Source organism: Megascapheus bottae, chromosome 19 (genome assembly GCF_031878675.1).
Source record: "Megascapheus bottae isolate mThoBot1 chromosome 19, mThoBot2.hap1, whole genome shotgun sequence".
NCBI classification, from domain to species: Eukaryota; Metazoa; Chordata; class Mammalia; order Rodentia; family Geomyidae; genus Megascapheus; species Megascapheus bottae.
Genome location: NC_143527.1, coordinates 28,743,639 through 28,759,438, shown reverse-complemented (window position 1 = coordinate 28,759,438; position 15,800 = coordinate 28,743,639). Strand labels below are relative to the sequence as shown.

The following is a 15,800-nucleotide window of genomic DNA, read 5'->3' as shown; positions in this document are numbered from 1 at the left end:
GTCTTATTACACTGTTTTACATCCTATCTTTCTGTAAGGACAGGAATGCCTTCAGGGCCTGGTTGCTGTCCTTGAGCCAGAGCTCTACTTTCAGAGTTTTAGTGGTAAATTGGAGATTAAAGTCTCATGGTCTTTCCTGCCCAGGCTGGTTTTGAACCACTATCCCCAAACCTCAGCCTCCTGAGGAGCTAGGATTATAGTCATGAGCCACCTGCAACTGGATTGCTTAGTTTTATTTAAAAAATAATATCTTATTTTTTAATTGAAAAAATTAAATGTATACAAATTTCAGCTCATCTTTAATTTTATTAGCCACATATAAAAATTTCTAATATTCAGAGGAATATTTTTTATTTTTGTTATAGTTATTATTTATGAACTTCAAGTGAAGTTCGTGAACCATTCATTATGTAGGATTTTGTTGTTATTGTAGCTCAATTAGATCATTAACTTTCTCATATATTATAAAATACTGATTAATTATATAAATTTAATGGTTGTTCAATACTGTTAAAGAAATGGACTAAATGTGTTTTAATATTTTGTGAAAAAATACTTATGGGCTGAGTACAGTACCTGGGCATATTCCTGCAGGCGATTTTAAGGAAGAAAGGGGAAAGGCAAAGAAAGAGACTGCCTGTTTTTTTTCTTAGTTCTCTTGTGTACATTAGTTCTATTGAATGACCTCAGATAATTTTTTCTTTGTGATCTGATTTATTTTCACTTTTTTAAAACCTTTTCTCCTTCCATTAGTTATGGCTTGTTACTTTTAGCCTGCAAGTCTCTGTTCACTCTTCACTATTCTCTAGTGCTAGTTTGCTTATTAAAGTCACTTCTGAAATCAGCAGGTGCTGACATTTATTTTACCTACATAGTGCACTGTGTTGCTACTTTTCTGGACTCTCAAATGTTTTCCAAATATTTAAAATAGCAGAGTAAATGAAGTGTAGCTGTATATATTTTTGTTTCGAAATTTCCTCATCAGAAGGTCAAGTATTCCTGCTTAATTTCTAGTTCATCAATAAGGATGCGTGTTTAAAGACCTGCAGATTAGTGGTGTGGTTGAGTAAATCAGGGAAGTGATGTAGCTACTAATGTGGCCATAGCCACCTGGTCCCTATGCCTAAGAGGCAGTGTTAATGGTCTGCAGGAAAGGCTCCACCCCATATCTCGCATTTGTAAGACAGGGAACCTCAGGGTCTTTATTGTTCATCATTGCAGACTGAGTTGTATGGGGAGCTTTAGTTCTACTGTGTGCCAGGCCAATCTCCTTTCAAAATGTCCTGCTATGCCACAATTTTACATTCTTGTATTTTCCCTGCTATCTGTTAGCTCTTTAAAGTGAGAGAGCCTAACACTCTTGACATGGAGTTAGAAACTCAATAAACATGGTTCTTTGATGAGTTTTACATGCACTCAGAGTTAGAAGTTTCTGTTAACGTAACCTGTACTTGTCATCCTCCTCAGTAGTAGTTGTTTTGAAACCAAAAGGAGCCCAGTGATTTTGTGGCAGTCTAATTAAAACATTCATAGTGATTGTCTGTAGCAGATTATTCCCTGAACAAGTAAATGTATTTGTTGTTTGTGCTTAAACATTTGTAAGAGCCACTGGTTTAAATTTGTTGTTTCCAATGTTAAAAAACTGACTCAACACCAAAAATTTTGACAAAGCCAATGTGGATATTTGACTGCATTCAGTATATGTGATACTGTTAAATGATTTGATTGAGATGAAGTTCTTGACGTTTATTCAGTCTTTTCCTTTTTAAGTGACACTTTCAATTACATATTTTATGTAGACATGATAAAAGAACATCTTTTCTACATCATCTTCATGTTATTGATGAAGTATGTGGAGTGTGATTAAATTCTACTTAGAAAATGACAGAATAAAATAATTAGTTTCCATGTGGGTTTTACAAAAGGTATTGAAATAAATGATATTAAAGTAAAATAAATTATTATTATTATTATTATTATTATTATTGTTATTACTTGGTTAACAGCATAGCTGTAGTAGTTTTTTTTCTAGATTTGGTTCTTTTATGGAAAATGTGCATGGTCAATTTTCCTTATACATTTTATAATGAATTTATCAATATAATTCAGTAAATATGTGGTCCTTCTGTGCTTTTTACTTTATGAGGGTTTTCAAACTTTTGTCCCTGTGGATGCATGGTTGTTAGCAATTGGTCAGGCTTAGTTGTCTGAAATGTTTCTGAGATCATCTGAATCCTGCCATTGCTAAAAGAGTCCTGCTGCTTCGATGGAGGGGATGGTGTGTATATTGTAGTCTGCTGCTTTTGTGAGTGGATGTTTAATATTCTTGAGAACTGCTTACCTAAACAATTTCAATCCTCAGGGAGATAGGCTGCCACTGTAGAATATGTTTTTGTCTGCAGCAACACTATTTACATAGAAAAGAAGAGAAACTCCATTTACCTTGTTTGGGGAGAGAGGTATTCCAGGTGCACTTTTCTGGTTTTGATTTTCTTATTCTGAAGTTATTCTGTTACAAAGATGAGGCTGAGACATATTGGATGCTTGGAGATATGATTTCTCTGCCCTATTTCATGCAGTCCTTACAGTGACCTTCCAGGGAAGTGTGCACTGTTTGATGCGAGGGTTTGCAAATTCATGGAGTACAATTTGAGGAAAACAGTCATTCATCAGTGGGGACCCATTTTTTTTCTTAGGGGCTAAGTATTGCTGTTATAAGATACCTGACATTGATCTGCTGTCCACTGTGATTCAGTTTTTATATTATTTAATAGATAATAGTTAATACTCTTAAGAGGGTAAGCTGCTCATAAACAAAACAAGCAATAAAGAACTTGTTAAGTTAGAAACATGGCAATAATTATAATGTACATTTTTACAATATTGTTGATGTCTTACTCCATAAAAACCTGCTTTGTTTTACCAGATGTCTACAGAGCTACAGCCTATAATTACACACCCCAGTAGGGTCATTTTAAAAGTTTTATAAACAATCTCATATGATAAGTTTTATAGGCAGTCTTATTGACATATGTTATTTAGAAGATAGGCATATTTTACAGTTTGCAATGTGGAACATGTACTTGATAACCCAAGATTTTCAAAATTATTCTACTAGGCATGGTATTTATTTTTTTATTCTTGTGACAATTCTTAGAATAAATTTGCTTTTATGATTTCTGTTTTGGAGTCTCTGAGATGATATACTAGAAATTAGGATCTCCAGTTTAAGCTGTGCCATATGAAAAATGTTTCATTTCTTTAAGAGGATAACATGTCAGGAATTCTATTACCACATGGAGTGACAAACAATAAAATCTTTTGGCATTGCTCTTAGTGAGATTTACTTTGCTAATTAATGCTAAAAGAGATTTTTTTTTTGGTAGCGGCTGAAATGTTTTGTCAAGAGATAAGACAGAAACACAAATAATTTCTATTGCAAAATCAATTCTTATCTGCATTCTCCATGCTGGCAGCCCTCCTTTCATAAGGAAATGGTGGTCTGGTTTGTTTGTGTTGGGGCATTTTAGAATTACAGTGTTAGCTCACAGTGTCATTCCTGTCATTTGTTAACATCTAATTCTCTCATTGTGTAAGTAGTGTGCGCAGTCAGCTACTGGGAGAGGGATGTACGAGACAATGGCATTATTAAACAGAAACATAGGGCAATTTGCATCTAGTTAACTGTGTGTGTGTGGGCAAGCAAACCTTTAGAATTCTCTAGTTCTAGGTTGACATAAAATTTTACTTGTCATCATTGCACAGATTAAAAATCTCCATTAGAGTTACTCTGAACTTCTCTTGTGAAAGTAGAGCCAGATGGTTTCTGACTAGTGCCATTTCTCCATCTTGGGCACATCTTTTCTGTGTTCCACTTTTTTTTTCACTATTCAAGTTCTTATTATTTCCTTCATGGATTATCGCACTTTCTTCTTATTTGGACACATTATCCCATTAACTCCTTTTTCAAATCTATATGTCCCTTAAATGGTACTCCATAATATCCTGGAGCAAAGGTCATATTTGGCTAATTATGAATCAGAAAGTACTGTAAGTTATATGTTGTGTGATAATTAGATGAAATTAGGTATGGTATTTTAATCTTTATATGGCATTTTGATAAACCTGTGCCATTCTGAAATTATAAGGTATATTATATAAATGAAGAAACTATATATTGTACTTTGCATTTACATAAACTTTGGAATTTCTAATCTACTAATATGCATACATATGTGTGTACATATATAGTTCTTCATATTTTATCATTTATAGTATTATTAGTACTGTATACTTTCTTGCACAATTAGTTCATTTTAATTAAATGGCATATTTATTATATAGTAAAAGTTTATGCATAATCTAACTGATGACTTAAAAGCTATTATAAACTTTAAAGATACTTTTTTGAGACTTATGACCAAAAAATGAACTTCTCATGGAGGACGATAAGATTATCTCTCATGATGTGGGGAATTACCTTACAAGAGTCCCAAAAATTACTTCTCAGCACAACCATAATCAACCTGTATATGGGCCTCGGTAGAGACTTCATGTAGTCAGGCATTTGATTTTTATAATCACTGTTGATTATTTCAAGCACAGTTTTAGACTGAATGCTGTCATCTCTCCCAGGTTTGACCAGCATCCCTGAATAAGATTATATTTTAACCTTTAAGGAGATGATTAAGAAGGAAGGAGGTCCTGATCTGATAGGATTATTGTCATAAGAACTGTCAACAGAGAGTTTTCTGTCTCTCTCTGGAATGTACTGGGGAACTAAGATTTATTCTTTAGTAAGAATTGGGCTATGCCTTGAAATGTACTAGTTAGAACCCAGAAAGCATTCATGAAGTGTCTTGTGTGTGTATACCCATATTCACATACACTTCTGGCACATAATATATTTTTGATGAGTTTGGTTTGCTGAGTAGAGTCAAGATATTTGTCACATACAATGTCTCAAAGTGATTAATAAGTTTGCAACACAGTTCTTTCTTGTTTCCAAATCAGGGTTCTTAATAACCATAACAGTCTACTTTTGCTGCCATAGCAAAAGACATGAAGTTGGTGGAGACTTAGCCAATGCAAATATATTTACCTCATAGTTCTAGAGACCAGCCATACCAGATCAAGTTCTGGTAGTATGAGTTCTCCCTACTTTCCTCTTGGTTTAATACTGCCCACTTTAGGCCTTCACTTGTGATGCTTGAAGAAAGATAGCTTTGCTTCTTTTAGGAACACTAGTTATCTTCCCACTCTCGTTTCATCTTAATCATCTCAATACAATCACATTGAGGACTGTAGTTCAACACAAAAATTTTGGATAGCTAATAACATTTGATCCATAATAGCGATTCCAAGTTTGGAACATTTCCAGAATTCCCAACACTTGGAAAGTATGTGTTTGGAACATATGCTTCATACAACATCTTGTTTCCATTTTGTATTCTGCAAATAAGGGTTTTCCCCTGTTATTCCTAACATACTAACTACTGGAATTACTTGGCTTAAAACATTTTATGTTCAAGTATAATGTGTATATTCCCACAACATGAATTAATTGGATTGTATTTGAAACCTTTGGTAAAAATACCCCGGGTGACTGCATCAATATCTACTAAATTGTACAATTACAGCTACAAAATGGCCACTGTTTGATACATCTTTTTATTCTGTCAAGTTTTCTTTTTACTATCTTCCAAATAATTGAATAAAAAAGTAATTTAAGTGATTTTTGTTTTACCAAGATCTCTAGTTATAATTTACTCCAGAAACACTGAGAAGTCTATAAATATTTCAGTGCAGAAATGGACATAAAATTACACAGTGCATACGTCTTTTTAAGTATCTTGTGCAGGTGAAAAATCTGTGGTGGGTAGGGGGGTGCAGGCAGGGGAGCAGTCATTTGACTGGAGAGATTTTATTTAAGATGTGGAAGTGGTGCTTTTCTCGTCATCTCTTGTTTCATTGCTTATGCTCTTAATTGCCACATGCCTAAATGATTTTAGTTTTGCTTCATTGTTTTGAACTTGACAGCATAATTCAGATGCAAAACAGTGTTGATATGCTGACATGTGGACTTCTTTTTATAGTGGATTTGTTTTCACAGGGAATAAAATTTAGGATGTTTGATTGAACCAGGTTTTCTAAAAGCTAAAGTGCATTATTCCTAAGAATAAGTTTTAGTTCTTTTAGGGAAAAAATAGACAGCTAAGTTATCCCACATTTCCTGATACATCCAAGCAAAATCAAACTGATTGTTGCTGGCTGGAATCGGTCTGAAATTTATTTTTTTTAACAAATTAATACCTGTGCAAAATTTTGTGTTTAGTTTTTGGTATGGTCAATCTGTTAATATGCATGTGCTGAGATATGGTTTTCAGTATGCAAATTTCTATGTCAAAGGTACTCAGGAGTCAAATTAGAGGGATGTGGAAGAAATTATTAGAGGATATCAGTGAAGTGAAAGTTGTGGACATATTGATTAATCAATCAACTACCTTCACAGTGTTTCATAAGATCCTGGAGACTTTGTGAAAGCTTGAATGCAAGTATTCATTCCATTAATATTTATTAAGCACATGCTAAATTCTTGAGACTAGAAGTTGGTGTTAATGCACTACCTAATTATGGTCTCTGCTTTGGGACTTTTGTGGTTCCCGATTAATTGTTTTCTTCTATTTAATTAGATATTTCCAACTTCTTCTTCGTGAAGCATGTCTTAAACCTAGTGCATGGTATTTCTTTGTTTTAATTTTTATACTTTGGATTTTCTAAATTGTTGAATTATTTATTAGTATATGATGTGGTAACATATCAGCAAAAACATAAACAAGAGACTTGTACCTTTGTATCCATTAGGTTTTTGGCAAGCAGTGAGATTTTATGTACTATGCCAAACAAATTAATGAGTAAAAGGTTTCATGATAACAATGGTATCAATTTTTATTGAGTCTTTATGTTATGTTGAATACTAAGGCTTAACAATGAATTATGGCTTAAGAAATGCTTTCAGGTAGATGTTCTAAAATTTCCCATTTATAGATAGAACAGCAGCAGCCTTTAAAGTTAAGTAACTTGAGAAAGTTTATTCAGTAGCAAGTGATAAACCTGAGATTTGATGTCCTGGGGTTTAATGTTACAGCCAATTGTTCTTAACTCTTTTAAACATGTGTAGCCTGAGTCTAGTAACAGTTTGATTTAAACAATAGTGGTATGTTTTTATTAAATAAATCCTTCTCTATTTTACTGAGCAGGTTTTTTTTTTTTTGCTGCATTGTTGATATCCAGTTATATTGATCACCAAAATTAGAGTCTAAGTTGTAGAAAGAGTTCTACTGAAAGTCTTTCTTGTAGCTTATGTTTAATAGCATGAATAAAAAAAAACAAACAAAACCTCAACAACCTATTTAGATTTAGAGGATTCAAGTCTTAGTTGAATATTAATTATGCCTGTCTAACATAAAGAGGGTGACTTTGAGTGAAGATTTGGGCTTTGGAGCAGCAGTAAATGTCCCAAATGCACCTTTTTACCATTTGTTTTGGAAGAGAATGCTTTGAGAGCGTAAAACATATTCCAAATAAGCAGTAAACTAAGAACTTCACTTACTGGTTTAGTGTTGATTTAGATTTACAAATTGAAATATTTGCTTCTGGTGACCTGACTAAGGCCAAAGCATAATTACTAGCAACATGCAGATAATCCAGAAGACAAATACAGGCCAAGGCAGACAGCATTTTTATGGGTATAATTGAATGAAAATAGCAAGTATTGTTAAAATATTTTATTTTAGGTGAAGGTGAAGGAGGCTTGGTTGTGAATATTGTTACTCTTGTGAGAGCTGCGAGTAGAAAAAGAAAAAGGAAGTCCTTAGGCTTTTTTAAGGCTAGAGCTCTACCACTTGAGTCACAGAACCACCTCCAGCTTTTGTCTATGTTTGTGGTACCGAGGAATCGAACCTGGGTCTTTATGCATACTAGGCAAGCACTCCACCACTACGCCAAACTCCTGGTCTCATACTGATTTTTAAAAATTGTGATTATTAACCATTCTTAGGCATCTTAGTTTTCAGAAATGTATAAATTGTTTTACATAGTAGAGATTGTGGCACCATATTCTTTGCTTTCTTCCTAAGAAAGGGATGGGAAATTTTGAAATGGTTACAGAAGCATTTTGAGTAGCTCAGAGCAGATCATCATCTAAAATTTAAAATGTCGTCTTCCTTTACCCAATTTATATTTTGATTTCTAAAGCAGTTTCTAGCCTTTATGTCAGAAGTATGCCTTCTTGGTGACAGAGTAAGAAGTGCTGTGTAATTCCCATCAATTGGAGCGATATAGTCTTTCCTCAACAGAAGTCAGGATCAGTTTTCACTAAAGATTTGTGAGCTCTTATCAGTCCTCCTTTATAGGAGACTTTTGAGAATTGATCTGAATGAAAACTCTTTTTGAAATCAAATCATTTAGAGAAGTCTCTGCTGTGATTGGATGCGAAGCTGCCAATCAGCCTTAATTTAGAATGATAATGTTTTATATCTGTTAAGTTCTCTGAAGATCATATAAGGCTGTTGTATTACAGATCAATAAACTGAGACTTAGGAAGGTACATTTCCTGGAGCTAGAATGTATTTGACCCCTTTTTCAACTTAGAATCTGATCATTTTAGAATTTGAAAAAAAATATAGAAAAGTCCAGGAGTATGTGAAATCTACTTGATATTAAGATAAAAAAAGATACAAATCTTATTCTAGGTGGAGGAACATGTCTTTTGATTTTTTTTCCCCATAAGTAATAGGCTTACATTGATCCAATCATCATCAATTACCTGCTTTTTTTTTTTTAATCTCCCAAAGTAAATATTTACAAAACTGTTTGGCAGGAGGTAGGGTTATAAGAGGGATTTACTATAACTAATGCTTTAAATAGTGATCAGAGTTGTTGGTTCTAGTCTCTGGCTTCTCATGCCATCAAGATATGGCCTTAGGGAAGACTCTCAGAATAGGCTGCCTCACATTACATGTGAGCCAATGGCGAACTTAGCCAGGCTCGGTGAACAAATGAAAATGGAACAGATTATTTTGTAGATGGTTCATGTTTGTTATTCTTTGTATTGTTTATGAGGAGAACATGCATAGGGCAAGGTGAAAAACTTTGCTGCAGATATTTTGAAAGGTAAGGGTAGTTTGGTGTCATGATTTTCTGCTTTTCCATGTTTTTCCCCATGTAATTGCAACTTACTGTGTTTTCTTATGTGTTCATATCCATAATATTAAACTATTTATTTTGCTTATTGAATTTTCATTCTATTCTGTACAAAAATATATAGAAATTAAGTATTTAAATGTAATCATGACAAAATTATATTCGTTTATAGAGGTAGATACAAAGTCCAATGGGTAGAAAAAAAATCAACTAAAATGAACCTATAGTAAAAATCAACTTTATTTATTCATTCTTTGTTTCTGGTATTAATAACACATTTACCTTTTCCAAATGAATGGGTTTTAAATATTAGTGCTGTGTGGAGTTTATGTAATGATTATTTTAACTGACTAAATGAGGTTAAATTCAATCTAATTTTGGGCTATGAAATCCCTTTTGCAATTAATTTATTTTATGTTGTTTTCATTCCTCATTTTTGAGGCATTGATCCTGCCTTTCTATTGCATGAAGCTGTTATATAGATTAAAATTTAAAAATAAATTTAAAGGCATGTTAAGTTGTATGTTGCTGATTTTATTAAGCCTTTCACATTTTAATTAAATATTTGCAGATTTTTCCATTTTGAGAATTGACACCAACTAAATTGCTTGTTATTGACACCATAGCTGATTGCTATGTAAGTTTGTTTCAGTATTAGTCATAATAAGTAGGTGACTTCTTCAGATGGAAGTTCTTTTCCCAAGTTAGCTTCTGAAGAAGTGATGAAATAGCTTTTCTCCATGAGGATAGTCATGGTGACTCTGGTCTTATTCCCGTGATGTAAGAGCATTCAGAGGTAGAAGATGGAACATAGGTAAAGGCTTGTACTGGAAGCTGAATAAACTGTATTTCCGTATGTCCTATTGGCTTGAAACATAGTAAGCTCAAAGAGAGGGTTGAAGTTATCACAGGAAGCAATCAAGCAAGGATCCTTATTGGGGAGAAATAATAACAGCCTCTTCCATGTTTATTTTTAATTACATCTCATGCTTGACCTTCATTTATGTAAAACATGTATTAATTTTCAACATTTTTTTCATGTATTTTTATTGTAGTTAATAGAAGGGTTACATTATATTCACCAGATAGAAGGCGCATTACTTCACAAACACTGATACCTTTCTCATGTCTTGGTCCCCATTTCCATCCCTTCACCGCCGCCCCTCATCTTGTTTTACCCTCTTCCTTATTCTATTTTAAATAACCAAGTAAGCATATATACAATATATCAGATAACAAGGTGAACTACTGTAAACATATGAGATAACCAAGGGACAGCAAAAGAGATGAGAGATAACATAGTGCAGTAAGGACAACAATTACTCAGTATATGGCTTTTGTTTCTATATACTGGAGGTCCTTTCATTTAGCATCATCCTATATCATTTTCAACATTTTAAAATGTATTGCCTGTGTACATAATCTGGACATTTCATATATTTTTAGGTTTATCGGACTCTATTCAGACCACAGTGAGCACTGCCCTTTCTTACCTCCCCAACCCTGTCTTGAAGGCTGAGCTCAAATGTCATGTCCTACTTCCTCCGTGAATAATCCTTTAACACCTTTAGTTTCTACTCATCATGTTATCCTTACTTCTCCGTGATAACACGATAACATGATAACTCACCATGTTATCCTTGCTTCTCCATGTGTTCCTGTGCTATGATAGCTAATAATCTCTTTCACATTTTCTCATTTCTGTAATAAGACTGCAATTTCCTTAATAGTGGTGTTCATGTCTTGTTGACCAATCTCTTTCCTGCAGAGACCTTACAATTGATAGAATGAATGGGAATTGAAGTCTTAGCTTTATTTCTGCTTTTAACATAATGTGTTATCCTGGATAAGTCACTCAGTCCTTTTATAAAAATCTTTCCAGTAAAATAGAGAAACTTCAAACTTTATTTGCACCATAAAGCTGTAATAAAATAATTTGGAAAAGTTTTGAAAATGTGCTGCCAATTATGAGGTATTTGATGTGTTGGAGATTTCACTGTTGGCTGCTTTATTATCAATTTGGAGATAGTTAATCAAGATAGAGTGAAGCCCAATTTCTATTCTGAGATATTTTATAGTAATATTTTGGTACACGGGTGCCAAATGTATCACGTTTCAATAAAAATACTTATATACTGTTTTTATAAGAAATGTGCTCAGTTGTTAGAAAAGAGGTTCTAGTAAGGTGTATTAGGTCAGATTCTATGACATGATTTAAAACGACCAACACCATTTCATCATGTAAAAGAGCCAGAATTATTTTAGAATGCAAGTGGTAAATATTAGGATGCTCTAAGGAATTTCCCCAGATTATAATGTATTAGTTAACTAATCATTCTTTATTAACCAAAAGGCCTGTTGAAAACTGTTAACACAGAGAATACATTTCTCACACTTTAGCCACTTCAACCATTTGAATGTCTGATGTAGATTCTTACTATTCTGCCCCTCTGTTAGTTGTGTATACATGCATGCGTGCTTGCATGCGCACGCCCACGTGTGTGTGTGTGTGTGTGTGTGTGTGTGTGTGTGTGTGTGTGTGTGCATGGTAGTGTCAGGGCTTGAAGTAAGGGCCCAAGCACTGTTCCTTAGCTGTTTTTTTCCCCCAAGTCCTGGGGCTTGAACTCAGGGCCAGGGCACTGTCACTGAGCTTTCTGAAGGCTTGAGCCATGGCACCACTTCTGGCCTTTTCTGTGTATGTAATACTAAGGAATCAAACCCAGGGCTTCCTGAACGCTAGGCAAGCACTCTACTACTAGGCCAAACTCCTAGCCCTGTTTGTTAGCTTTTTCACTCAACATTCCCACTTTACAGTTTGAGCCATCCCTCCACTCTGGCTTTTGCTGGCTAATTAGAGACTTGTCTAATGGAGTTTACTTTCCCAGGGCTGGCTTTGTACCATTATGCTCAGGTCTCATCCTCCCAAATAGCTAGGATTATAATTGTGAGCCACTATCACCCTGTTCTGCTTATTCACCCCTCTGAAATCATTCATTAATATGTGCAGTGTCCTATCAGCATTCCTTCTAATTACCCCATTGATATATTTCTTCACAAATTTGTGTTATGGAGTCCTATATATTAACACTATCATCTATATTTTGAGTGAAAGAATATTATCAAGCACTAATGTGCAACATAAAATGTTACACAGTAGAATTTAGAAATCCATTTTCCTATTTCTTAGGGGATCTATCATTACACCTGGAGGAAGTAATTAATTCCTTGTGAAATCTGTGATATTATTTGTGTCACTGAATCTTACTCACAGTTTATATAATATTTATTGAATGTTCCTAATAGGCTAGGACTTTTCCACTATATAGAAGTAGTTTTAATCCATGATAAAGTAAGAATGACGTAGAATGTGTATTAGAGATGAGTAGTGAACTGATTTTCAAGATTCTTCTAACTTGCATATACACGAATGCCTTAATTTGTGTTGGTTTTTACTATCAGTCACTCTATACCTGTTGATAATTTAAGATGCTATTTCTTGTCTTGGAAAACACTTCCAGTAATACCTAGCAGAAATATAGTTTCTTTTTTGAATTCAATGGAAAGGTTTTACTATATTAGTATGGAAGCTGCTTATTTACATGCCTTTCTCCTCTGTGCATTACTAAATAGTTACATGCTTTATTCATGCTTGCTTGTTTTGCATGCTTTGCTTGTTTTGGTCAGTTCTCATATCAGAGGGAACATGCAGATATTTGACTAAGTGTATATTACTTACAGATATCTTTAGCCAATATCTGCATTAGAAATGCTTTGAGCAGATAATATTTGCTGTATTATAGACAGATCTCTTTGTATAACTAGGTATCAATATATATCAAACATGTGGAGGAAAAGCATCCATCAGCATTAAGCAGATTCTACCTTTGAACTAAGTTAACAATGTACCATGCTTTTATATATTTATTTATTGTTGATTGCAGGGCTTGAACTCTGGGCCTGGGCACTGTCCCTGAGCTCTTCAGCTCAAGGCTAGCGCTATATCACTTGAGCCACAGCACCACTTTTTTTGGTGATTAATTAGGGATAAGAGTCTAATGGGCTTTCATGCCTGGGCTGGCCTTCAACCATGATCCTCACATTTCAGCCTTCTGAGTAGCAAGGAGTATAGTCATGAGCCAGTGGTACCCAGCATGCTTTTAATTTTTATATCCCTATGAAATTTTAAATACAGTTTTCTGAGTTTTTTTTCTTTTTTTTTTGCCAAGGCAAGTCATACACTCTGCATGATCACTAGTGAAAGATATGTCACTCTTTATGAGATGTAGCAAAGTTAGTGGAGACTGTCTAGAGAAACATAATGAATATTATATTTAGTATAAATCACAGATCCAGATCTGTCTAAAAGATTTCTGGATATTTGACATCAACAGAATAATTGAGTTGAGAATGAATGCATATAGCACATGGATCGGTAGGCAGTATAACAGATGGGCATTTCCAAGCCTTTTCATTTTCATATAAACTGAATATTACTGACAAGGATGGAATCGGGCTGGCTAGGACAGCCAGGGAAATGGAGATGAGAAGACAGAATTCTATTAACTTTAAATGGAATCATGTACAACGGGTAGTTTTATAGATAGCTATTTGCTTGATGCAAAAAATCATTTAGGGTAATTGTATAGAAAATAATGCTGCAGTGATTTTTTTAACTCACTCATTTTACTTTAAACACATACCGGGAATAGAGAAACTGGGTAAAATTTTATGGTGGGATGGAAGTTTTAGTTGTCAGTCCTTTATTATTTTAGGTGAAAGGGACAAACAAAAGAATAAACTTCATTCTTGTGATAAGGGGTCCAAGAAAATAAGAGCAGTCACTTTTCTAGATATGCTTTGAATTCTCAGTGTAGTTTAGATTAGTTCATTTCTAAAAACTTACTCTTTAAAGAGGGGAGAGGACAATACTACTTTAAAAAATGATGGTTTCGCTGGGCAAAGTGGCTCATGCCTGTAATCCTAGCTACTCAGATGTTGAGATCTGAGGACCAAGGTTCAAAGCCAGCCCAGGTACAAAAGGACCTGAGACTCTTATCTCCAATTAACCTTGAGAAAATGGGAAGTGGGGCTTGGCTCAAGGGTAGGGCGGTAGCCTTGAGCTGAGGAGCTCAGGGACAGCACCCAGACCGAATTAAAGCTCCATGACCCACAAATTTAAAAAAAAAAATGGTTTCATTTTTTTTAATATTCTGGTAGTATGATGGCTCTTGGAGTTCTATTGAATGTTCTATAGTTTACTAAATTTGAAATTTTTATGTGGCCAGATGCCAGTTACTTAGACCTGTAATCCTAGCTACTCAGATCATGGGATCTGATAATTTCTTCCCAGCCAGGTCATAAAAATCCATGAGACTCTTATCTCCAATTACCCATCAAAAAGTCATATGTGAAAGTATGCTTCAAGTAGTAGAGTGCCAGCCTTTGGTGAAAAAGAGACTGCTTACAGTCCCTGAGTTCAAGCCCCAGCTCTAGCACATACACACGAAATAAATGAAATATAATATATTAAAATGAAGGAAATGAAAAATAAGTTGTTTATCATGGTCCTGTGGCTATGATAAGTGGATATAGTCAGTCTAGAGCATTTTTATCAGTAGAAATTAACAGTTTAATCAAGATGCTCATGGCTAGGATTATAAAAGAAAGGTCCACACATGAGACTCAAGAGGGCCTAAGGAATGTTTGGTTAATCCCAAATAGAGCCTCAAGAATTAATTTGGCACTGCTAGTCTATCTCCAGAAAAACCCAAGGCTTATGAAAAACAAAACAAAACAACCACAGCCAAAACCAGTAGAAGAATAGTTTGATCTTGTCTATCCAGATTAGGAGAGCAGTGTTAGAAACCAACATTGTACATTGTGTTTTCTCTCTTCCCTTCAGGACAAAATATGTCTCATTTGGAATTGCTTCAACTACCTTACCAGGCAGCACCAGTTCTTCATATGCTTTAAGTTTATCTTCTACCATGGAAAGAATCTTTCCTTGAATGTTCACATTTTCACCTTGAGAAGGAGATCTATAGAGGATGGATTTAGTTGCTATAAATAAATATGACAAACTAGAAGAGTGGTTTGTGGGAGTTTTACTATATATACACATATATAATATTTTCCAGTCTGGTTTCAGACCCCGGCATGGCTTGGAGACAGCGTTGGTGTGTATGAAGGATCTTCCTCGAATGAAGGATTTGGGACAACTTTCCATGATGATTATATTAGAGCCTCAGCTGCTTTCGTGTTGGTCATGAGGTGATGCTGAACCGAATGCTTGAACTAGCAGGAGTGGCTGGGATATCATTGGAGTGGTTCCGTTCATTCCTTCCGGGTAGGTACCAGTTAGTGATGTGGGTGAAATGGACATTGAGGGTCTTCCCATATGGAACCCCGGAGAAGTCACTCATTCCTCAGTTCATGTTTAGTAGATCATGAGAAGACAACCAGGTACCCCAAAGCCAGACAGTGTCAGCTGAATGAATGGGCCAAAGATTATGAAAGGGAGTCCCTGATTGGATGTCACTTGCATACATGATTTCTATTTTGCCAGTGTGACAGGACAGACTAGAAAGGAAACTGAG

General features: G+C 34.7%; 1 protein-coding gene across 1 annotated transcript in view; it reads left to right on the top strand.

Moving 5' to 3' along the window:
* Positions 1-15,499, top strand: part of LOC150049768 (putative Polycomb group protein ASXL2) — a 50,221-nt gene extending 34,722 nt beyond the window's left edge. Inside the window, exons 3-4 of the mRNA XM_090353274.1 lie at positions 15,107-15,157; positions 15,350-15,499. Of these exons, the coding sequence (XP_090209400.1) occupies positions 15,107-15,157; positions 15,350-15,473 (175 nt within the window). The 3' untranslated portion in view covers positions 15,474-15,499. The remainder of the gene's footprint in view (positions 1-15,106; positions 15,158-15,349) is intronic.
* The last annotated feature ends 301 nt before the right edge of the window (positions 15,500-15,800 follow it).